The sequence below is a fragment of the Podarcis filfolensis genome, assembly GCF_964270895.1.
Source record: "Podarcis filfolensis genome assembly, chromosome: 1".
NCBI lineage: Eukaryota > Metazoa > Chordata > Lepidosauria > Squamata > Lacertidae > Podarcis > Podarcis filfolensis.
In genome coordinates this window covers 34,899,583-34,924,676 of record NC_139604.1, presented here as the reverse complement: position 1 = coordinate 34,924,676, position 25,094 = coordinate 34,899,583, and the positions used below count along the sequence as shown (strand labels likewise).

General features: G+C 42.1%; 1 protein-coding gene across 2 annotated transcripts in view; it reads left to right on the top strand.

The window, feature by feature from the left end:
- The window catches only part of LYPD6 (LY6/PLAUR domain containing 6), a 56,194-nt gene extending 41,461 nt beyond the window's left edge, over positions 1-14,733 (top strand). For both annotated transcript variants that reach the window (XM_083579922.1, XM_083579923.1), the window contains exons 3-5: positions 4,129-4,227; positions 7,593-7,723; positions 10,222-14,733. In XM_083579922.1, coding sequence (XP_083436048.1) covers positions 4,129-4,227; positions 7,593-7,723; positions 10,222-10,383 — 392 coding nt within the window. In that variant the 3' untranslated portion in view covers positions 10,384-14,733. The remainder of the gene's footprint in view (positions 1-4,128; positions 4,228-7,592; positions 7,724-10,221) is intronic.
- Positions 14,734-25,094: the final 10,361 nt, after the last annotated feature.

Genomic DNA, 25,094 nt, shown 5'->3' with positions numbered 1-25,094 from the left:
ACTGTAAACAGTAAAAGAAAACAGAACTGTAAAAATAAATGGCAAACCTTATTCATATTTTTAATCCAGAGTCAGCGTGCAAGTTGTCCCAGAATCATTGAAAAGGAGCTTCTGCATGCAGGCGGGACAGAAAAAGCAAATGGCCTTGTACACATTACATATGTTGCATGCAATCTTACTGTCATCTGTGGTGTCTTTCCACCCTCCTTGCCTTCTCTGGTCGTGTTGCTTCTTCCTGCTTTTATCCTGAGCTCTCCCAGTTGGCACGAGCAAACCTTTCCCAAACATTCCTTAGTTGGCAGCCTAGCCACATCTTATTTAGGTAATATCTCTGTTCTAGTTTGTATTAAATTGCATTTATAGCACCTTATTGTTTGTGTTGTTCATTCTGCATTCTGTTGTATGCCACTTTTTTTTTTTTTTTTGCAGGTAGGTGGTCTGTAAGTATCATAAAGCCAGCAACCACACACATTTTAAGGCTGGCTTACATTTTCACAGGTGGCTTTAAAAATGATGCTTGCACAACTATAAGCAACCTTTCTCGTTTCTTTCCACCCTTTTTTTTTACTTGCAGCTTCAATTTTGTTTTTAAACAAAGGCACAAAGGTGGGATGGGGAGTTGATTTCTGCTATTTTCTTTCAGCTTGGCATTGCTAGGTGCTTTCCTGTTGACCAAGAGAGTGAATTGCAAGATATAGTTACAGGCAAATTCTGGGCACTGGGCAGTTGCTTTTGATTTCCTTTAGAATAGTCCTCTTAGGGCACTGGGGCCTTTTGCTCTGAACCACAGTCTATCAGGCTTATTAACTTCTTAGATCCTGAGCCAAACAAATCTCGCTCACAGCTGTGGCTACTGCTTTTTGAAGCTTCCTTTCAGTACAAGGAGGGGGAAAAGCAGAAGCAAAGAAATTACCAGGCACCTCCTGGAGGTTTTTTCTTGCAGCCCTTCTTAGCTTTGCATGTATGTGTCTCTTGCCTACAGACTGGAGGTATAACATCAAGGAGTCACAGTGCTGAGCAACATCTTCCCTCTGAACACAGGAGAGGAGCAATGCTGCCCTTCTGCTTGAGCCCTGATCTCTTAACATGCTTAATTCAAGTATTATAGGAAGAGTTGAAGACTGTGGAATCTGTGCTATTGGTCCAGGTCCCATGAACAGGGTTTCTGCATTCCAGGGGTTGGTAGGTGCTTTAAAAGACCCAGGCCCATGGCACAAATATACATAAAAACTGCATGCACTCATTTGTTATATAGATGCAAAAGGAGTCTGATGTTTAGAAGGAAAGCCACCCTGTTTAAGCAAAGTTTTCATAAAAATTCTGTCTCTGTGTGTGTTTTTAAGATCATAAGGGCAGAAGATTCAGAGGCCGATGCACAAAACCTGGACTTTGGGTCCCTTTGGACTGCCCCATAACATTGTCCCCCTATGTATCCACGAAGGATGCACAATCCACTCTGGTTATTCTTGCTATAGCCCAAAGCAGCTAGCTTTGTCGCAATCCCTGAGACCAAGGCCTGGCCAGCATGTACATCCTACAATTAACTTGTGACATTAACTTGGCCTTCATGGGCACTTGAGAAATCCAGATCTGAATGAGCTCCCATTACATGAATAGTATACTGCTTGTAAAATACTTACAACAACCTTGCAAAGTATGGCGGTATTTTCCCCATCTTGTGAAAGTTCGGTCACAGTAGATTATCTGTGCCTGCATGCACATCACATTATGCAAAGCCAGTTTTTAAAAAGGGTGTTTGTTTGTTTTTACTATGCTGGCACTAAAATTCTGAGCCTTAGCACCAGATTTATGGGTGCTGGAGAATGTAGGCGTCAAGGAATTTTTTTCTAGGCTTTGTGTAACATAGAAAGACTTCGTTCCTTTCTTTCGTAAGATACTGGTTCATTCTCAGAACACAGAACGGAACTGTAGGAGTGTTTGCGTTCCAAGGCCCAAGGCACATTTTGTAAGCCAGCAATGGTAGTATGATATATGGAGTTGATATAGGCTGCTTGCCAATGTTACAATCACTGTAACAGGTTTTCATTTTTCCCAGGAGGAAGAAAGCAATCACTTTTGTGATGGCTTCTAGAGAACACAGTAGCAAAAGTCTATATGTTTTCATTTAGGCTTTTCTGAGGTTTGGGTTTGGGGAGACATAATCTGCCAGTGGCTGTGTAGTGAACAGTGTTCCTGAAAAGCAGAGATTAACTGTGATGCTTTATGTTGCTCAAGTTGTTTGAGAAGCAAAGTTTGCATTTTTCTACCTCTTTCTTGAAAGCAAGCATAGCTCCCACATCTGCACGGCAATTTCGTCCCTGTAGCCTGGTCTCCAAATCTCTATTGGCTATGACAAATGTGAGACTATGATATTTATTTCCCCCATCCCTTTTGAATGCCATTTATTTCTCTCAATTAACTGGCTAAATTAATGTAGAGGGGTCACTGTAGATGCATCATTAGGGTTTAGTTGCAAATGTACATTATCTTTTTATATCTGTTTTAAGTTGTCTATTGATTTTCCTCAAAGAATTCTGGCATTCTGAGAACTGAATGCTGGACTAGATTAGTTGTTGACTGATCCATCAGGGCACTTCTTAACGGGAGATGGTGAAGGTGTTGATAGTTTTCTGCTAGAGCTCCCTAGCGCACACTCTTCCCCAGCCCCACCTTAGCTGCAGTTTCCGCAATTCCCAGAGACAGGAAATTGCTATTGAACCAGTTTAAGGCTACAGTTCTATATACATTTACTTGGGAAGTCAGCCTCCTTGAATTCAGTGGCACTTCACGGGAGACATGCATAGGCTTGTGCTGCGGGTCTGTAGTGCAGATATGCAGAGAGAATAAAATGTCACTTTCTGAATACAGGGATTGATTAGAGTCAGGAACAGTATCTACTGATCCTGCAGATAGGTACTTGCTGTCAGTCCATTTTTCACTTTTCAGCTGCCCCCTGCTCTGTTGCCTAATCCGGTGGCTCTTCAAGTTTGCTGCATTGAGGAGGGGTATTTGGATTGCTGCTTTCCCCTCCCTTTCAGTAGACCTTTCTTAACATTATGTCCATCATGTCGGTGGCTACTTGAAAGGCTTCTGAATCCAAAAGGTTAGATTGATGCATGCCTTGAGTGGAATTCCACCCATGGAACTGCCTTGCTGGAGAAAGCAGCAGGGCAATTGCCTCTCGCAGAATGACATCTAACCAGCCTTCAATCAGCTGTTCCACTTAATATAGCTTATTTGGGGCAAGGAAGGTCTGCAGGAAAATCAGGCACACAGCTGGGGATCTATTTAATGTTTCTCCTGGAGTTGCTCATGTAGTTGTATAGCCAAGCTGCTTTTCTCTTGCTTTGCAGTAGGAGGTTCTGGTTTGAAGATTTTGAAGAGTGCTATGAAATACCACAAATGAGTGGTGAAGCATTTTGGGGTACACACAATTGTTTTTCTCCTGTTCAGTTTCTCTCTTTCCCCTTCTATTCTTGTTGGGCACTTTTCGAACAGGTGCTGCTGCTGCTGGTGTGCTTCTGTTCAATACAAATTCTACCTTGATTTGGATAGTGCCTGAAATGGCAGATCTGGAGCCATACCCCGAAAGAGCAGCCGTTTCAGTTACTATGCAAACTGGTTCTCGGAGGCTCAATCCCCAGAGCAGGAATAACAGCACAGTGCAGCTTCTATGTGTTGATCTGCAGCTTCCATCACTCCCATGGCCCTTGCTGTCTGGGGCAGACAAGAAGGCACTATGTTATTTTTCTAAAAAAAGAGGTGCCAAAATTCACCATGAACACCTTCCTCGGTCTCTTCTGATGGCAATGGCGCCCACCTGAGAGGTGCCAGAACTGAGTTCCAGCTGAAAATAAGCCCAGGCTACCCTTGCCATATATTATTTTTCTTCGGCCAAGAAAATACTGTTCTTGTTTTGGCTTGACATTCTTTTTCATCTGAAGGTTTTTCTGAGGATAAATGGCAAGGCAGAAACATGGAACTCCAGATCACATCACCGATAATGTTCAACTTTTGTGTAAATCTTGTACAAACATTTGTTTCTATTCTCACCCACCCCTTAAACAATGTTCCAAATGGATTGTTGATGTTAATGTAGCTGTGGCTTTTTTTGTTTTTGTTTCCCAGCTACTCCGTATCCTGGGGGATTCAAGTGTTTCACCTGTGAAGAAGCAGTCGACAACTATGACTGCAACCAGTGGGCTCCAGATATCTATTGCCCAAGAGGTAAATGAGCTGTGTGTTTGCAGTGAAAGTGTTTTCAGAATGTGCGTTCGTCTTAGATGTGGTTGAAACTTGCTACACAGATTCTTCTAGCAGATATAGGCCTTCCTGCCACCTCTAAGGAATTGTACTGAGGACAGAATATTGCCCACCTGTGAATCACTCTGCATCATGATTTCAGGTGAGCTGGTTTTGCCTGCAGCAGGCATAGGCATCATGCACAAGCCTGACCATCAGTTCATTTCTTTGAGAACACTATGCAAGGCTTCACAGATCAGCTGATTGGCTGTGTCTGACAATCAGCTGATCAGCAGTTCCCACTTGGCTGAACCACGTCCTTACCTGTCCCATGCCTGACATTCTTTATAAAATGAGGTATGGGGCAGGAGGCATGGCCTGATTAGGCCCACAGTCCAGAGGTTCCTACCCCTGCTGTGCTAGATTTAGCTGAGGGGGGTACAAAGTAGAGAAGACCTATCATTGAGAAGGTTCATTTGGGGGCACCCAATTTTGGGCTTGCTCAAGGTGCCCTACTACCACAGACTACCTGACCCCTGCACTATGGAGAAGGAAGCAGCTTTGAGGCCTTTTAAATAACTCATAATCTCGGCCTCTTGTGTCTCAGTTTTACTTTAATTTCAAATAGTTTTTATTACGTTATGTTGGCTTGCATTTGCTTTTGTCCAGAGAACTCCTGTTATGGGAAGGCTGCGTACATAAACACAAACAAACCAACCCAATTTCATATTTAATTTGTATACTGTACCCTAGATGGTTTACACCTTAAATGTACAACAGTCACAATTGCCATCCCATAACATTTCAAAGTACAGCGGAACCTCAGTTTTCGAGCATCTCGGAAGCAGAATGATTTGGAACCAGAACACCAAAAACCCGGAAGGAATTGGTTCCTTTTTCGAACACGCCTCAGAAGTCGAACGGCTTCCGCTGCATGTTTTTCCATTTTTCCAATGGATTTTGCGGACTGCCCCATTGATCCTTGGTTTTCGAATGTTTCAGAAGTCGAACGGTCTTCTGGAACAGATTATGTTCGAAAACAGAGGTTCCAGTGTTATAACAATTCAAGAATACATTTCACATACAGTATTCCAAGACAATATTAACCAAATACCAGCAAACAAAAAAGCAAAGTAATCCCACTGATTGCACATTACAAACAATTTGCAAATACCCATTCTAGAAGTCCCTTTCACTGCTTCCTGTAGGATTCCTCTCATCATCCCCTGTGTATTCTTACCCCCATCTCTTTCAACTTGAGTCCACTCTCCACCCTGTGCATCCACTGCTCCTCTGCCTTCCCTCTCATCCATTCAGACCCTTCACCCCAAAACCTCTCTTCACTTTCAAGCAACTCCCTCCCACATTCACATCCACCAGCCTATCTTTTATAAACAAATATGGAAGCAATCTTTCTCCTCAGTCTTATTTCAGACTTCAGTGCTTTGGAAGCTGGCCAGCAACATCTGCAGTCCCTTCTAGATCGGTGTAGAACTTCCACATGGTCTGGCCTTACCATTTAATCCACTGGGATAGATTTGATGACCACAGACAGTGTTGTTGTTCTGCTCCCAATGACGAGACTATAGGGAAGAAGCAAATTTGTGGAAGCATTTTAATTCAAGTGAATATAGATGCTAGGGTTACCTCATCAAATATGAATCTGGTAGACACAGAGCAATTAAAACAGCCCAAAGATATGCCTGTTCCGATGTTTTATTCCAGTCCTGCTCAGAGTGTGGCAACTAGTTGGAAGGAAGCCAATGCGGTGGAAATCTAGTTTGCAGGGAAGAAGGGAAGGCAGACACCATGTTTTGCTCCCGCTATGGGAGAAGGCTGCTGGGGGAATACTATGCTCTGCCAGGTTGCTTGAAAATGATGCTGCCCATGAGGAATGAAACTGGATTTTCCAAGCACCCAGCACACTTTTCTGAGCAGAGCAAGATGGCAAAGCGGGTTGAAGTGGGTAAATGCAGTTTATAGCGAGTTGAAGGACTAGTGTCCCCTTTCTCAAGCTCTTCTAAAATGAATACCCTGCGGATACACAAGAGCAGGCCTTTTCTGTGGTGGCTCTCCATTTGTGGAATGTTCTCACCAGGGAGGCTTGCCTGGTATCTAGGTGCCGTTCAAAAGCACTCCTTTTCCCCCAGGAATTTGGCTTATTAAACAATCTATGGCCTTTTAAACTAGCGGGTGGGGAATTATTTGGGGGGACGTGTTGTATGTTATATATTTTTGTGTTTTTATATCGTAAACTGCCCTGTGATCCTCAGATGAAGGGTGGTATAGAAATTTAATTTATTACTATTATTATTATTAATACCTTAGATTCCAGCCAATTTACATGAACTTTCTATTTGGGGGCAGAATAACGATTTGTGGGAGCAGCCACACTGCCCAAAGCTGTATTACAAGGAGCTGCTCAATAAAACATAAAGTGAGCAGCAGCACCGACTTTTGAAAATATTTCCCAACTTCAAAGAGACATGATTTGGGGTATTAAAGGAGAGTGGCTAATTAGGCTGCACAACAGCTTACATTTTTGGACTCATGTTTCCATTACTCCCGTGAATTCATTAGTGTAGCTCATAAGCTACCTGCTTTTGATGATTTAGCTGAGACGCACTTGCCATAGTTAGGCTTCTATTAAAGCTCTTTTGTGTTATCTACTTTGAAAGATAGCGGGAGCCTTTTACATCTCCTCTCAGTGGGATTGCTGTACATCTGCAAAATATGGGATTTGGAGGCTGGAATCGACTGGGTGGAAAATCTAATCCATCTTTTATCTTTGCCGCAAAGGCTCCACAAGCTGCTTAGACTCACAGCTTTTGGATAACCTTTTTATTCTCATAGTCTTATGACTACATTAGCTGAGCTATCAAAATACACGGAAAATGATGTATACGCTAGCTAGATATTAGTCCTAGCCAGAATCGGGTTCACTTACTTCTTAGAGAATGTGAAATCCCCAAAGACATTGAGAGAGATTGCAAAATAATGGGATGCTGTTAATGAGTAAATGGCTTCAGGATAGCAAGCTTTGAGGCATTGGACTGTACAGTCTAGAGGCTTTTGTTTTTAAAAGAAAGGTTTGGTTCATGAAAATGTGTAAAGGAGATGTGCAAAATAGATGAAGGCAGAAGTTCTCTTGGAAGCTTCCCAAGATTTACATTTTGCACTCAATTTCTAGTGCTATGAAAGGGGGGGGGGAAACCTTTTTATCTCCATTTTTTCCATGCCACGTATAATTTTATAAACTTCTACCATGTAACCTCTCACTCGCCTTTTCTCCAAACCAAAAAGCCCTATGAAACCTCTTACAAAAACAATTTTTTCCCCTGTCCTGGCAGCTACACGATACTGCTATACGCAACACACACTGGAAGCCAATGGAAAGAGTGTATCTGTTACCAAGCGCTGTGTTCCTCTGGAGGATTGCCTGTCTACAGGATGCATAGATCTCCAGCATAAGGGTTTGAAGGTAAGAAGTGAAATGGACGATCCTTGGTCCACCCTCACTCCAACACAGAACAGATCTTTTTCACACCACGTGTGGGTATCTACCCAACAAAATGGGGACATGGCCATTTTAGTTAGGATGATTTATTTTTGTGTCTTTGTTTTGTATTCAGATAGGCAACAATTATTAAGCGTTGCATAAAAGGAGGAACTGAGGTGAGGATTGTTGGCACCCCAAAATTAAGTAAGCATATTCGCTATTAAAACTGGATGGTTGTAAGTAAGCATTTATCAAGTGGAAGTTTGGGGAAATAGAAACCCCTTGTCCCATAGGCTAATCCTACATACAGTGCTTTTTTTCTTAAAAAAAAAAAAGTATGTTTAGGGGTACTCTCATTTTCCTACTTACCGTATTTTTCGCCCTATAGGACGCACTTTTCCCCCTCCAAAAATGAAGGGGAAATCTGGGTGCGTCCTATGGGGCGAATGCAGGCTTTCGCTGAAGCTTGGAGAGCGAGAGGGGCCGGTGCCCACCGACCCCTCTCGCTCTCCAGGCTTCAGGAAGACATCCATAGCCTAGGCAGCCCTGTGGGAGTTCCCCGCAGGGCTCCCTACGCTGCGGATAGCTGCCTGCCGCCCGGTGGGCGGGGCGCCCTGAAGCAGAGCGCCCCTCGCGCCGGGCATACATCGGCCAGCCCCACAAGCTCAGGGGACAGCACGGAGGCGCAGCGCCGCCATCCCGCTGTTCCTTGACCTGGTTAGGTTCCCCCGACCTGCTTTTGGGGGGGAAATAAAGGAAAAAAATTTTTCCTTTATCCCCCCCCCAAAAAAACTAGGTGCGTCCTATGGGACAGAGCGTCCTATGGGACGAAAAATACAGCACCGTATTTTTCGCCCTATAGGACGCACTTTTTCCCCTCCAAAAATGAAGGGGAAATGTGTGTGCGTCCTATGGGGCGAATACAGGCTCTCGCTCTCCAGGCTTCAGGAGAGCCCCACCGCCAGCCCCGCAAACTCAGGGGACAGCGGAGAGGCACAGCGCGCCATCCTGCTGTCTCCCCACCTGGTTTGGAGGCTGGCGGAGGGCTTCCCCCTCCTCCAGCCCCTCAAGCTCCCAGAGCGATGCCGAAGCTGCGCGCAGTTTCGGCATGGCTCTGGGTCCCGTTCTGGGGGCTGCGGTTGGGCAAAGCTCGGGCTTCCCCTGCCCCAGCCCTGCGCCTGGGGGGGGGAATAATTTTTTCCCCTTTATTCCCCCCCCAAAAAAATCTAGGTGCGTCCTATAGGGCGAAAAATACGGTATATTGAAATACTTAGATTCTTAGATTCACAAAATGTTTAGGGGTATGCATACCCCTGCATCCCCCCAGAAAAAAGCACTGCCTACATATGTATCTCAACTATGGTATGGATGCTACCAAGATGGTTTTATGCATGTGATGGTAAGTTAACTTTTGGAAGTGGTTACCTGTAATCATGTGAATAAAACTGGTTCATTTTTAAAACAGAAATATTGTACATACCAGTCATATCTTCCATGGGGTTCTTGGGTGATTTCTCCAAAGTTCACAACAGCTGGTCTTTTTTCTCTTTTGAAATTTGGAAATGATCTGGAAACAGAGGAGGTTGTTTTCGTTATTAATTTCTTGAGACTGCAGTGGTACCTCTGGTTCCGAACGCCTCTGGTTGCACATACTGCGGGTTACGAGCTCTGGTAACCCGGAAGTAGCCGCTCCCAGTTGCGAACTTTGCCCTGGGATGCAAGCGGAAATTGCACACCAGAGAGGCACACGCAGCGGGAGGCATGCTTTTGCTAATGGCGCCTCAGGTTATGAGCGGTTTCCGGTTATGAATGGACCTCTGGAACAGATTCCGTTCGTAACCAGAGGTACCACTGTATACAGAAATTTTGTATTATGTGAGTTTTGGTTAGCCTTACTTTTCCAACCACAATACAGCTCAGCTCCAAAAAAAACTATTTTAGGCATAGTAGCAGCTTCTAGAGGGGTAGCACTTTCCACTTCAAGTTGCAAGTGGGGATTGCATTCAGCTGAATTTTCTCCCACCCTGAAAGGGCTTGGGTACATCCAGTGGGATTTTTAAAAACTTGGCTGTTTTTTCTTTAAAAACAAAACTTCAAGCCATAAATCCAAATGGCATACTAAAGTCCTTCCTAGTTCCAAAAGTGGTGTGCATGCACACGAAAACTTATACCAAGAACAAACTTAGCTGGTCTCTAAGTTGCTACTGGACAATTGTTTATTTTTTTTATCTATTTTGACTGCGTCAGACCAACACGGCTACCTACCTGAATCTGGAAACAGGCAAATAAATTAGCCCTTTCCTGCAACTTCTGTAATCTAAATTTCCATTTTATTTTATATTTCCATTATCATTTAAAAACAAACCAACCAACCCAAAACCTGGAACTTGGAGTGTAACATGTAGTTATCTCAATATGACGAAGGTCTTTTCACATATGGAGCAGTTCTCTTGACCAATACTTTTTTTCCTTTTTTCTAGGTCTGCACTTCGTGTTGTGAGGGAAACATCTGTAACTTGCCATTACCCAGAAATTCAAGCGATGCCATATTTGCAACAACAACTCCCATAAATCACACACAGAGACATTTGCAAAGTGTACCAGTCATAATGGCATGTCTCCTGCTAGTTTTTGCTACGTAGACATCCCAGGATAAAGTGCCACTTACATATTGAGAAAAGCATTCAAGGATGAAAGTATTTATGAATACATATGACTTTAATTTAATATATGTTTTTAAACCCTTCTTTCTTAGTGACATTTCTAAAGTCAGCTGTCTTGAATTCCTTTTAGCCTTGGCTGATTAAAAAGCCTTTGTTTTAATCTGTGTCTTTGGTTTAAAAAAGAAGACAGAATTTTGTTGTAACTCTAATAATTTGAAGGAAACCTTTTGTAATCAGAAGATTTTGGTCACTGCAAATACTTGATCGAAAAGGTATATTTCTTCCTAAGTAGTAGCTTTCAACTTCTGAAGGGAATATATCTAGAGTTTTGTACATAACAGTAAAGAAATTAAAACCAGGGCTCCCCAGTGAAGCCACTCCACTATGCAAAAAAAGGCTTTTGATTAATCGGCTGACAGCACTAAAGAAATATTAGTTGATTGATCATTCTAGTTTTAATAAACTGCATACGTTATTGCATATGAATGAAAAGATCCTCTTGAAGGAAAAGTATTCTTGATTCATGCATTTATGGAAAACAGGTACCAGCTTAGAGGCATTTCCTTATGTGTGATGAAGGAAGTCCATGGCTCTTCCAAGATGGTTCCTGCACCTTCTGCTTTTTGAAGGGTCAGTGTTTTCTTTTTTTACAAAATAAGTAGCATTTTCTTTCACACATCTGTTACCCAGTTAATTTGGGTCATTGTTTTAATACAGGCCTGTTTTAGGGATGTACGATAATAATAATAATTTATTATTAATACCCTGCCCATCTGGCTGGGTTTCTCCAGCCACTCTGGGCAAATCCCAACAGAATATTAAAACCACGATAAAACATCAAACATTAAAAACTTCCCTAAACAGGGCTGCCTTCAGATGTCTTCTAAAAGTCAGATAGTTGTTCATTTCCTTGACATCTGATGGGAGGGCATTCCACAGGGCGGGCGCCACTACCAAGAAGGCCCTCTGCCTGGTTCCCTGTAACTTCGCTTCTCACAGTAAAGGAACCGCCAGAAGGCCCTCGGCGCTGGACCTCAATGTCCAGGCAGAACGATGGGGGGTAGAGACGCTCCTTCAGGCATACTGGGCTGAGGCCATTTAGGGCAGCACACACATGCACAGCCCCAAACCTGGAAACTTCAGAAAGACATCACTAAAAAGGTAGAACAGTGTGTTTGCAGGCTTTTTCAATGGGTTTCCAATTTCACGTGAATTCACGCAATGACCTGGAATGCCACCCCTGTGCAAACGGGGAACTGCCTGTATTTCAAAAGGCTTTAAATTTAACCAGTTCATAGAGTAAGACTTTCTGTCCTGTATACACTTCCCCAAGGGTGAAGACCATTGAACTCAATGAGGCTTTCTGAGTAGAGTCCTGCACACTCTGTGCGCACCTCTCTGATCCAGTGGGACATTCCTCTGAGTAAACTTTCCCAGGAGGGCACTGCACATGTTGCAAACCCAGTTTTGATGTGCTTTACAGATACATCCCCATTTCCTTTGTGGATCCGTCCCTGTGATCGATGCTGGTTGTGTGCATTGGAGCCCCTTAAAAGCTGCACATTGGGCATTGTTAGGCTGCTGTCATGGGTCAGTAGGACTCACCTACAAAATGTCTAATGAGAATCCGAGTTTGGATCGGAACTTCTTGACCGAGGAACGTTGTGGACAAATTTCTTTTCACTAAGGAAATGCTTCCACTGAAATGTGTTTTACTAATCCAGACAATACTTTTGGCACATCAGAGGGTTTATTTTACATACTAGATCACAGTATTTATTTTTTTATGACATGATCAGGATTGGTGACACGTTATACAGTGTTCTATTGTTAAGCAGCTATGGGCAGTGCATGGGCTGTTAGTATGTCATGGCAAACCATGGTTGATTGCTTACTGTGAAAGTGCAGAATGTGTAGCTCCCACTTCTTTCTTGTTCACTAGTGAGTGGAGGCAATGAGATGTGGTCCTCTGGTGTAACATCAAATCCTAACTGGAGCAAAACACCAGCTAACCTTGGTTCATATGTTGGGGATCATCACGGTTTGTCACTCCCACTTGAGAAGTGGGTATCATGGTGTGTTCCCACAAAACAACCATGACTTGCTATGATATGTGTTTTCAGCCTATATGTGACAATGACAATTTTTTTAGACTAGTGCTGCGGGGGTAGGGAAGTAAAGCTGAAGCTAATTCAAATATGTGTCACTGCCTTATGACAGTATAAAGGATCAGTGGGATTTTATATACAATGAACAGCCGTGTAATCATGAGTTATAGTGATTTTTATGAGTTGTCTTTGGCTTTTTATTATGTTTGGCTAATGCTGATCCACGGGGACCTGGCACTTTTCCAAGTTACAACGCATATTCTTGCTGTAAACCAAGGGGAGCGGGGAGGGGAAAATGGGAATAGGGAACTGTGATCAAATGTATTCCAATATGAAACCTTTTCTAAATCCTAAGTGCTTCATAAAAACTTCTGTCCAAAGCAAACAAACCAGCATCTACCAGCCTCATATTCTGTGCTGTGTTTGTAGACACACACCCAAATCCTAAAATATTTGTAATTCAGCTACTTTATGAAAACATGAACTCTCGTATTTGTTGCAGGACTTTGTGTGTGGGATGTATGTGTATAAATAAATGTAAACCTGCTGCTTCTATTATAAGAACAGGCCATACTATCCATTTATGCATCAAGGCGCACACAGGAGTCTGAACTGGAGGCAACTACCTAGAAGTAATTTTCACTATTTTTTTCAGCAGTCCTGGTTCAAAGTCCCATGTACACTGCACATTTCATGGCTAGGGGGATCAGTTGGGAGTCAGATCCATTGGCAATGTGAGACATCATGATGTTGATAAAATTAGTCATGAAGTCCCATTGAAAGCAATGAGATGCATTTAGTTGTGTGACTAACTTACATTATTCTGCTAACGGCCATAAATAGGGGTTATTGAAATTTCAAGGAATATATTTGAAAACAAGGTGTCTCCATCCAATTTTGGTCAATTCTCACTTACTCCATTTTAGAAGTCACCTTGACCCTCAGGAGTGGCTTTTTTGGAGGTGGGGGGGCAGTAAAACTCGCCTCCCTCCTCTTCTTCCTGGGATCCAGCCCGGCCATGTCCCTCTGCAAGCAATGGCTTGTTTGTTTCTTACATCATATACATTTTAATCCATAACCTCTAATTTCATACACCACAGATCTGACATTCCCTTTTCCTGAGGCCCCGTGTAAAATCTAGTTCAAATATAACTTCAATTCAAAGGGATGCAAGACTGACAATTGGGACTGCTCATCCAATGTTGTGGCATACCACTAAAATGGTTGGGATTGGACAGGAAGATGTCACTTCCGCCAGCTTTTAATCTTCTGTACTACTTGAGCTTGTATCATAGAGTACCCCTCAACTCACCAAAGTCATGACTGGGGCTGAAACTGTGTGCCAAAATATATGTTCGATTTATATGCTCTTTAAGTCATGTTGCATCAGTAATTTGGAAAGCACTTTCCATATTATAGAAATGTGAAAGGATTGCAAGGCACTTAGAAGTTATCTACATACCACACTTGTGCACTCACGATATGGAGGCAGATAGCAATGGCATCCCTGTGTGCCCTCGCCACACCACTGCTATGAAGTAATGTGACTAGGTCATAAGGAGAGTTTCTGCACCAATACGGCTAGCATGAAACAGGTGAGTGCCATCCTACACATTAAGAGTGTAGCAAGCACCTCATGGGGATGCTATTTTAAACAGTCTCTATGTGATAGAGCTGGTCTACATGTTAATCACTAAGAGAATTGTTCGCATTGTGTCTTACAAAGAGATGTGTTGCATACATTGTGATCTCTGAAAAGGTAGTCAGTTGTTCGTTGTTGCACGATTGAACCATGTGGTTAAGCACTTCTTCACAAGCAAGAATGACTGAATTGTCCTGTCTGTGAAAGCTGTGGTTATTATAATGTGATACATCACTCAGGAAACTTATTATACTGCTCTGTAACCATTGAATTGGACCACACTTTGAAATCTTAATTTGAAAATTTTGCAGTCTAAGCATGATGGTGTTACTAAATTTGTATCTCTGCATTTGTATTTCATTCTGAATTTTAGATTTTTACGCTGTGAAAAAAAATATTGAAATGTGTCTAAGTAAAAGCATGATCATCTGAAGCCATATTTGTGCAAAATCTCCTGGTTATTATCCTTTCTACTGTTTTTGTAACCTTCTGTGGATGTATTCCTGTGTAAATAGTGCTCAGACTTGTTAATGTTGTAAATTTTGTACATTCTATAAATAAATAATGTTTTAAACATGGCATGTTTGAATGATTTTTCTTTCTACAATCCTCACACTCTCTTTGTACTACTTAGCTCTAAGGAGCAAAGTTGTGTGCCAAGCTTTCTTTTTATTGTACAAATATACAGAGTATCAACTAAGACCTGGTGTTTGCTTATTTATTTAAAATCATTTATACCTCTACAGGCACATACCCTCCACATATGGTGGGAATGCCCCCAAATCCAACCTTTCTGGACAGCAATCTTACAAGAAATAGGCAAAATATCCAAACAGATATTGGATCCCATCCCAGAACTATCCCTATTGCATATTTTCCAAGACAATAATGTGCACTCACACTATAAAGAGCTCCTAACCCACCTAATTACAGCAGCCAGAAGCACTATAGCTAGACACTGAAGAGACTTGTCAGGAGTGAACATGGACCACTGGTATCAAATCGTATGGGAAAACAGCCTTACTAGAAAAGCTAACCTACAGACTGACATGGGGACAAATAAAAGAGGACACCTTACCCTCCCCTTTATTACATACGTGGCCTGAAAAGCCAACAAAAACCCACCAATAGCATATGAATCAATATGGCTAACTTGACTCAACAATACTCCCCCCCCCACGCCACGCACAAACAAATCTTACTGCAGTCAATTAAAGACAACCAACTATGCCTTGCCCCCACCAACCTCTCTCACTGCCAAGGGAAATAACAAATGAATAGAAAGAGAACCTACCCAAGTGATGCTGACACAAAACCCCCACACATACACTAAGTAAAAGAATGTAAGCTTTTCTACCCTCCCACTTCTCCACCAACTTATACTGTATACTACATTAATGTCTCACACTGAATGCAACTGATCAATAGAAATGGTTCTATGGCCTGAAAAAAAGAGACAATGCACATACTATTGTAACCCAAGAAAATCTTCAATAAAAATTACTAATATTTGTAAGTGACGGTACACACCATGTAGATGTTAAACAGCACGGGGGATAGTACTGAATCCTACAGAAAGCTCCAAGGGCAGAGCAACACCTGCAAGCACCACTATCTGAAAATGGCCATCCAAGAAGGATTGGGAGCAACTCAAAGCAGTGCCCTCTACCCCAGCTCAGATAGCTGCTCCTGAAGGTACCATGGCTGATGGAGTCAAAAACTACAGAGACAACATTGAGAATAGACAGGCACCCACTCTCCTTGTCTCTGTCCCAGCAAGGGTCATCATGCAAGGTGATCAATGCAGTTTCTGTGCCAAAATTGGGCTTTAACTCTAATTGAAATGGATCTAGAAAATAAATCTCATCCAAGAATGCCTGGAACTGGTCCACAGCCAATGGAAAAGATTGATGCTTGCTTTCTTTTTTGTAAATATTGTGCTCCTACAATTTATATTAGTGGCTACAACCTGAGGATAGTGATTTCAACCTAGCTCAAATATTACCATTAACACCAGAATAAAAAGAATGCTGGTTGGAAAACGCTGCAAAAGAGTGTGGCCTCCACAGAGAGAGAATTCTTTGCTTGGAAATGATTTTTGGAAGCAAACCAGAACATTCTGCAGGAAAATGCTAATATATTCTGGTTGGCATCCAAAAACTGTCCACAGATAGATCACAAAGCAGCTCAACCAGCTTAAAATATTCTGCTCTCCCTGCATTGTAGAGTTAATGCATAACATTGGGGATACTTAAGATGCCAAAAAACATGTGGAATTGATCGGTGCCCATTCTTGCCTGCTTGCCTGTCAGTCTTAATTTGGCATTTCAACTCAGAGCCGCAAAAGGGAGGGAGGTCCCCCATAACTATTCTAGAAGAATTGTTAATAAATTGTTCGGCATGGATAAAATGGGCAGATGATTAAATATACTATGTAGTTAATGAAAGCAGTTTGCCCATCGCATATATGCACACTCGGAATAGACAGCGCTTTTTTTCTTGAAAAATAGGTGCCGGTACTCACCATGAAGTTGTTTACAGTAAGTGTCACACTTTTTAACAACAACAACAAAAGAGGTGCCAGTTCTGCATGCTCTTGAGTACCCCCTGGAAAGACAAAAGCACTGGGAATAGATGCCGTTGCTTTAAGCAAAACGTGTGCCTTATTTTATAGCATTTACCATGTTACGCAATGTTGTTTTCGTAGAAGCAAAGTATTAAGGCTGCCTGACCCTCGAGAGTTTTGTCTTGTGAGCTTGCTTCCTAACCTTATGCCCTGGTCCAGGGATAGGGAACTTCATACCTGGGGCAAATGCAGACCTCTCTATCTAGTCTTTGGAACTCCTCCTAAGCCACATCCCTCACCAACTCTGCTCCATTGCTCCGCAGAAATCTCTCCTGAAACTGTAATAACATTCTCTTGCTTGCCTGCATAGAGGATGGTGATGAGGTATTGAAAAAACCTCTTAACTTTTGTGTGGATGAAATATAGTCCATTGTATAAAGGTAAGAGTCAAATCTCTTGCCCCTGCCCATTTTTACCTTGGGTCCCCACCGGCATGTGGCCCCTGGAAGTTTGCATACAAGGCAATGTGTCCCCCTGACTGGAAAAGGCTCCCCATCCCTGCCCTAGTATATTTTTACACTTCTATTTCTAATTACCATAGAGTGTCTTCCAATGCAATGCAAGCAGACTTCTGCTTTCACAGTGGGATTTCACTTTCCTGTCCACTGCCTGCAGCCCCATCATGTGCCCCTCAAAGTCTGCTTTTGTAGAAAACACTAAACAAGTTCCTCTCCTTCTCCGAAGGGGAAGCAATCCTAGGAGGTGACCTCAACCTAAATATGAAAGGCATATCCTTGAAAGGCATCCACCCTACAACCCCATGGGCAACCTTCCTGCAAAGGAAATCCCCCAACAACTAGGGACTCTTACAAGTTACTAAAAATGTTTAAAAAACAGGGGTCTCTACAACATTTGGGGTGAGCAAAACCCGGGAGACACCAGCCACACATTCCAATCCAGTACAGTGTCCAGACTGGACAGCATTCTGCTTACACATGGTCTGATCCCCTCAGTGGAGTCAACATTCAGATCACAGATCACACCCCAGTAGAAGTCACCGTTAAAATAGGAGAGGAGACACAAACCACCCCAGCATGGTCCTTCAGTTCCATCCTAACTACAAACAAATTAGAGAGAGTCTCACCAAAACTACTTCAAGGAAAACGATGTAGACAATATAACAATCCCCCTCCTATGGGACGCAATGAAAGCGGTCACCAGAGGAGCTTGCATAAAAGAGAAAGCATTCCTTAAAAAACAAACCTCCTCAAAAATTAGCAAAATAGAACAAGACATCACAGCTCTCTCATTACGCTACAAACAAACAGGTTCCAAAAAACTCCTTCAACTTATAGAACAAAAAAGGAGAGAACTAGACTCTCTATAAATCAACAAAACAATGATCAGCTTTCTATACTCTAAAGAACACTTCTATGAATATGGAGGGAAAAACTCCAGACTACTAGCAAATAGATGTAGGAAAAGAACACTCAGAACAAGAATACACTGTGTCACCAAAAAAGATGGCAGCATAAATTTCTCCCCCAAAGAAATAACCTCAGAATTTGCAGAATTCTTCTCCAACCTATATACCTCCCATAACCCACCTGAGGAGGAAATCAGAAAATTCCTAGCAGGACTGACTATGCCTTCCTTAACTGATGAGGAACAGGAATTCATAAACAGTCCTATCACCCCAGAGGAAATAGATGCGGTCCTCAAAAACCTGAAACCAAACCAAGCCCTAGGCCCAGATGGCTTTACAGCAGAATTCTATAAGAAATTCAAAGAAGCACTGATGCCCTACATGACGCGCCTATTTAATGATATCATAAAAGGGGGACCCATCCCCAAAATCTGGACCTACTCCAAAACAGTCTCCATCCCCAAACCACTGAAATACAGCCTCAAAATAGAATCATACTGCCCAATCTCATTAATAAACCAAGACTACAAGATATTCACATGAGTCTTGGCCAACCACCTAAAAATCTTCTTACACAAGTTAATAGCCCCAGACCAGACTGGCTTTGTCCCTGGTTACAATATAACAGACCCCATCAGGACATTACTGAACCTGATTAAACACAGTAAGGCAACTAAACTCCCACTGACAATTATGTCCCTAGACATCCTCAAAGCTTTTGATTGCTTAGAATGGAAATACCTGTTAGCAGTACTAACTAACATGAAATTTGGCCCCAACTTCCTACAAATTCTCAAACAAATATACTCCCAAGCCTCAGCAAAATGCAGGGCTAACAGTATGGACTCTAATATTATAGCAATCCAGAGAGGCACAAAACAAGGATGCCCACTGTCTCCCTTCTTATTCACCCTGGCTCTGGAACCTTTAGCAATCCAAATCTGAGCAGCCATAGACATCAAGGGAATGGAAAGAAAAGTCAGAACCTATAAATTAGAGCTCTTCACAGATTACCTAATGGTCACAACACCAGACCCCATAAACACAGCAACATCCCTAATCAGAGAACTCAACACATTCGCAACGGTATCGGGCCTACAGGTAAATTTTGCAAAGTCGGAGGCCATGTGCTTCAACACCCCTCCTCACATCCCAAAAAAATTAAACAATCCAGCAGTAAAACCCCTCCTCACATCCAAAAAAAACCCTCACTAATGCCACCAAGGTAAAACTTTGCCACACCAATTTCAGATACCTAGGGGTACAAATAACCAGAAACCTCAATAAATTATACCTCCACAACTACAAGCCCCTGTGGTGACAAATTAACAAAGACCTAAAGAGATGGAACAACATAAACTTCACTCTCTCAGACAAAATAGCCATGATCAAAATGATCACCCTCCCAAAACCTACCTATTCAAACCCTCCCAGTCTGGATTCCCCCAACCCAACTCCGCAAATGGCAGAGAAAACTACACTCATCTATCTTCCCACATAAAAAAACCAAGAATACTTGCACCTCCCCTCCTCAGGAGGATGGGGAATCCCCAACATAGAAGCATATTACATTGCCAACCAAGTACGTCATATAATCCTATACATACTAGAAGATGAGACAAAACAATGGATACCCCTAGAAAGAGACTTAGTTGAAAATACCTGCACCACAGCATACCCACTCCTCCCAAACAAAGGAAAATACCCACAACACTTAACAGGTACACACAGACCATGCTCAAAGCATGGAAAGCAGAAATAGGCATATTGTCCCCAACCCCATCCCCACTAATTCCCCTGGCGCACCATCCATTATTCCACCACACCAGATAAAAACCTGGCACACCAAAGACTTATATCGCCTAATAGACGTCTATAAAAATAACAAACCCTTGTCAACACAAGAAATACAGGACAAACTAGAAGACACCCAAATGCCCTGGTTAACACACCATCAACTACATGCCCTCTTAAACAATCCAGCAGTAAAATCAGCAGCAACTAGGCCCCTGACAGCTTTTGAAAACCTCCTCCTAACAACAAAGGGACATGACAAAGGGATGGTATCCACAATATACAAAATACTACTCCAAAATCCCACAAACCCCCTAGACGCTATCAAAAAACAATGGAAGGATGACATAGGCTATAAGATTAACCCCACCCAGTGGACCAGAATATGGTCTAAACCCCCCTTTATATACATATAAATGAAAAGGAAAGAACTCACTCTGAAACTCACCCACAGGTGGTACCTAACACTAAGAAAATTAGCGCTAATACGCCCAGGAACCTCACCTAAATGCTGGAGAGGGTGCACCTCCACAGGCACATATCTCCACATGTGGTGGGAATGCCCCAAAATCCAACTATTCTGCACAACAGCCATACAAGAAATATGTAAAATAACTAGGTGGGTTATGAGTTCTTTGTGATATAAATGGGCGTTATTGTCTTGGAAGATGTTTAGTAGGGCCAATTCTGGGGTGATTTCTAGTACTTGCTTACTTTCAGCAGCCAGAAACGTCATAACCAGACACTGGAGAGACCTGTCAGGAGTAAGCATGGACCAATGATACCAAATAGTATGGGAAACAGCCCTACTAGAAAAACTAACTAATAAACTGAAACTGACACAGGGACAAATAGAAGAAGATGCATTCACCCTGGTATGGCTCCCCTTTATCACACACACAGCCCAACAAGACAATGACAAAAATCCACCAACAGCATACAAATTAATATGGCTAACTTGATCCGAACACCCAGCTACCCCACTCACACATGAAAACAAAGCTCACCACAGCCAATCACAAATTAACAACCACACCCTAGGCCAACCCCAACTTCTCTCACCACCAAAGGAACACAAGCAAATAGCAGAAACCTGCACAAGCGACGCTGACACCAAACCCCACACGTATATTACCGTATTTGTATTTTTCGCTATATAAGACGCACCAGACGACAAGACGCACCTAGTTTTTGGAGGAGCAAAACAAGGAAAAAAATATTGTGAATCTCAGAAGCCAGAACAGCAAGAGGGATTGCTGTGCAGTGAAAGCAGCAATCCCTCTTGCTGTTCTGGCTTCTGTGATAGCTGCGCAGCCTGCATTCACTCCATAAGACGCACACACATTTCCCCTTACTTTTTAGGAGGGAAAAAGTGAGTCTTATAGAGCAAAAAATACGGTAAGTAAAATAGAAACATCGCCACCTGCCCCCACCCCACTCACCTTTTCCCCCTCCACCTCTTCCCCCCCTTTTCTTCCTAATGTAACACTAATGTCTCAACAAATGAAACTGATCTGTAAAAATGTAACTTGGAAAAAAAGAGAGAGACATTGCTCATACTTTTGTAAACCCAGAAAATCTTTAATTAAAAAAAAAAAGTCTGTTTTTGTGGGGGTAAGCAGGGAGAGGAGAGGAAGGTGAGATTCTATTGCACTAGCAGAAGTGTGCTGTGCTTAGACATAGAAATGGACACAGACCTCCCCTTTATAATGCCAAGCATTTTAATGGTGACACAAAAGCAAATAATACAAAGCACATTTAAATTAACCTTTAAAATTATGAAGAATTGGCCTGTAAAAAAAAAACCCTGCAAACAACTAGGAATCAGGGAGAACTACAACAAAGCTTGCAGGTAAAATAAACCTATAGTGCATGCAGATTGTACACTGGGGAAGGCTGGGAAATTAAGTCAGCCTGGTACCTAACACTCATCAAGCAGTGGGGTAGGGGGGCTCTCTGGGGAGTGTGTTTTACAAACAGGGAGCCACCACACAAAAGGCCCTTCTGCAGGATTGCCACCTGCAGAGTTCAGGCTTGTGGGATCTACTTTGATTTTTTTACTAGAACTCTGAGACCCACCAACCTGAGCCTGATGCAAGGGAAAGATGCTTAGAATTAAAGGATGCCGAGTTCAGGGGCTTGTTCTGAGTATCAGAACTGAATGGAGCACACTGTCCTTCCGCACACAAAAATACACTCCTAAATACCTCAGGCTTTCTTTATTTAAGCTTAGGGCAAGAGGTCATTTTGCTTCAGCTGCTGCTAAACCAATGTGAGTCAGAAATCCTTGCTGATCTATTATGAGTCAGCAATCCAGATCTATCTTCTGCCCATTGGTGCTCTAGGTCTAGGACACAGGAACTCCAGATTTGTGAAGTTGTGCTTTGTGACCAGGAACCACTCTATGTGTACTTATGAATGTCTCTGTATACATGCACACACTTCCACTCGTTCGCTTTTTAAAGTGAACACTTAATGTGCAGCATGACGGCAACAAACAGGTGTTTCGTAACATAGGTCATGCAGCTGCAGCCATGAGAATCAGAACTGGTTTCAGCTGCTTTTTTCGGATGTACAACCCTGTGCCAAACCCAAGTTTGTTGTTGTTTTGTGTGTACAATGGTTCTTAGTCTCATTGAATTCAGTGGGATTTGAATATGCAGTGCGTTAGTTAAATCCTATTAATTGCAAAGACCTTTAAGAGTACCTAACAATTTTTAATATAAATTGAGCCCATAGGCAATGGTAATGTCTCAGAACTATACTTGGCCCCAACCAGTGCAAAGATTGAAGTCTTCAAGTTCCATAAATATCTGAAAAAGATAAGAAGCACAAGGCAGCTGAAAGACTTTGCCCCAGCATGTCCCATTACTGCCCTGGGCATTCTTCTGTGGGAGGGAGGAAGAGATCTCTTTGGTAATGGACTGGGTGGTTTAAAATTCTCTGGGAGTTTTTTTTTTGGGGGGGGGGGAGTTAAATGAAAGGCGTTTTGTATGAGTGGCTTCTGCAAAATACATTTGCTCAGAGACAAAGGAGACTCAGTGCCCACCACAGAAGAATTTAACATACATTAGCAGTTAATCGAATATTACTGATAAAATATGACTTGGGATTTGACTGTAAGCAGCAACCCTAGTAAAAAATAAACCAAAACCAGTCACCACCGCCCTTGAAAAACAGGATGTTAAACCAGCATTAGTTACAGTGGGGAGGAAAATATGTGAATCTCTGTGGACCCACGTTTATGGGTGAAACAATTGGGTGCCCGGATCAAACCTTCATGAATTTATCAGGTCTCTCTTTAAAGCCCCATTATGTGGCATTCAATTCCATAATTTGAGTCTCAGTTTAGGGTTGCCATATTTGGAAGAGCAGAGGATACATGAGTCGACTTCTACTTTTAACTATGGATCGCTATGACAACTCTACCCCTGAAAAAGAGGACATATGGCAACCCTACGAGTCAATTTGGTTGAAAATAGCCATGTTTTAAAAGACATATCCACCCGACATGTTTGCTCAGAGTTTCAAGATTACAAAATAGCAGCAAGTACAGTGGTACCTCGGGTTACATATGCTTCAGGTTACAGATACTTCAGGTTACAGACTCCGCTAACCCAGAAATAGTATCTCGGGTTAAGAACTTTGCTTCAGGATGAGAACAGAAATCGTGTAGCGGCAGCGCAGCAGCAGGAGGCCCCATTAGCTAAAGTGGTGTTTCACGTTAAGAACAGTTTCAGGTTAAGAACGGACCTCCGGAATGAATTAAGTACTTAACCCGAGGTACCACTGTATAGGGATAGGAGGGGTGCGAAAACTGTGGCCCTAGTCATTGGACCACGCTAGCTGGGGTTGATAGGATCAGTGTCTAGAAACATCTGAAGGGTCACAAATTCCCCAGATGCATGGCAGTGAAGGATCACCTACCTCCATATCAGCCTGTATATTAAAGCAGCCTTCCCTAACCTGGTGCCCTCTAGATGTGTCGGACTACAACTCCCATCAACCCCTGCCAACATGGTTAATGATCAGAAATGGAGTTGTAGTCCAGTACATCTGGAGGATCCCAGGTTAAGAAAGCCTACATTAAAGTTAAAAAATGAAGGCTCTTCTATGGATGCCCTACCCAAAAGTAGATCGTTGTCACGTAGTAGGCTCACTTTGAAACTGCCATGCAAAGATTTCTTCATTGCCCTAGGCTTTCAAAGAACAACGACGAGTTTTAGTTTGGAATTTGATCTGTTCTTCTTCTGCAGCAATATTTTTCTTGTTGTGACTTTGTATTCTATGATGTTTCTTTTAATTCTGGAGTTTTGTCAGCCATCGTTAATGCTTAAATTTATCCAGAGTTTTTCTCTCTTCTGGACTTTCTATATGTACAATGAAAGTAAGCCAAACTTGTGAGGGATGAGTCATGCTTATCCTCTCAAACTTGGCAAGTCAATTTGTTTCCCAGGTTAGTCATACTCGAATGTTATTGGGATGAATGGAACAAGGTAGTCATAACTGTTGTATATTTTTTTTATTTTTTTTTAATAGTATTTTTTATTGCGTTTCTTTCCAAATTTTGTACATTGCAAGCAAATGAGGAGTTTACAAGAAACCATTTTTTTTTTTTTTTTTTTTTTTTTATAACAAACCAATAAAAATCAAAACAAAAATAAATCCCAACTTGGACTTCCCCACCCCTTCCGATTCTGCGTTCTTTATATTAACCTTGTCAGCAATTTATTACCTTATGTCCTACCTTATTGTAACTTTTACATGTTATGTATCTAAATTCAATATATTATATCACAATTTTTATACCTTTAAAATAAACGTAACATGTTCAATTCATATTATCTCCTTTTCTCTTTTATCACTTGATTTACTATTTACTTAATCATGATTGCTAAAGCGTATCCTTTCCAAATCATGCACAATCTTAAGATTCATACAGTTTATAATACTTTTGCAAGTAGTCTTTAAACTTTTTCCAGTCCGCCTCAATTGTTTCTACATCCAAATCTCGGATTCTGCCGGTCAGTTCAGCTATCTCCATGTAGTCCATCAACTGCGTCTGCCATTCCTCCAGCGTGGGTAAATCTTGTGTCTTCCAGTTCTTTGCAATGAGTATTCTTGCTGCTGTACTAGCATACATAAACAAAGCTC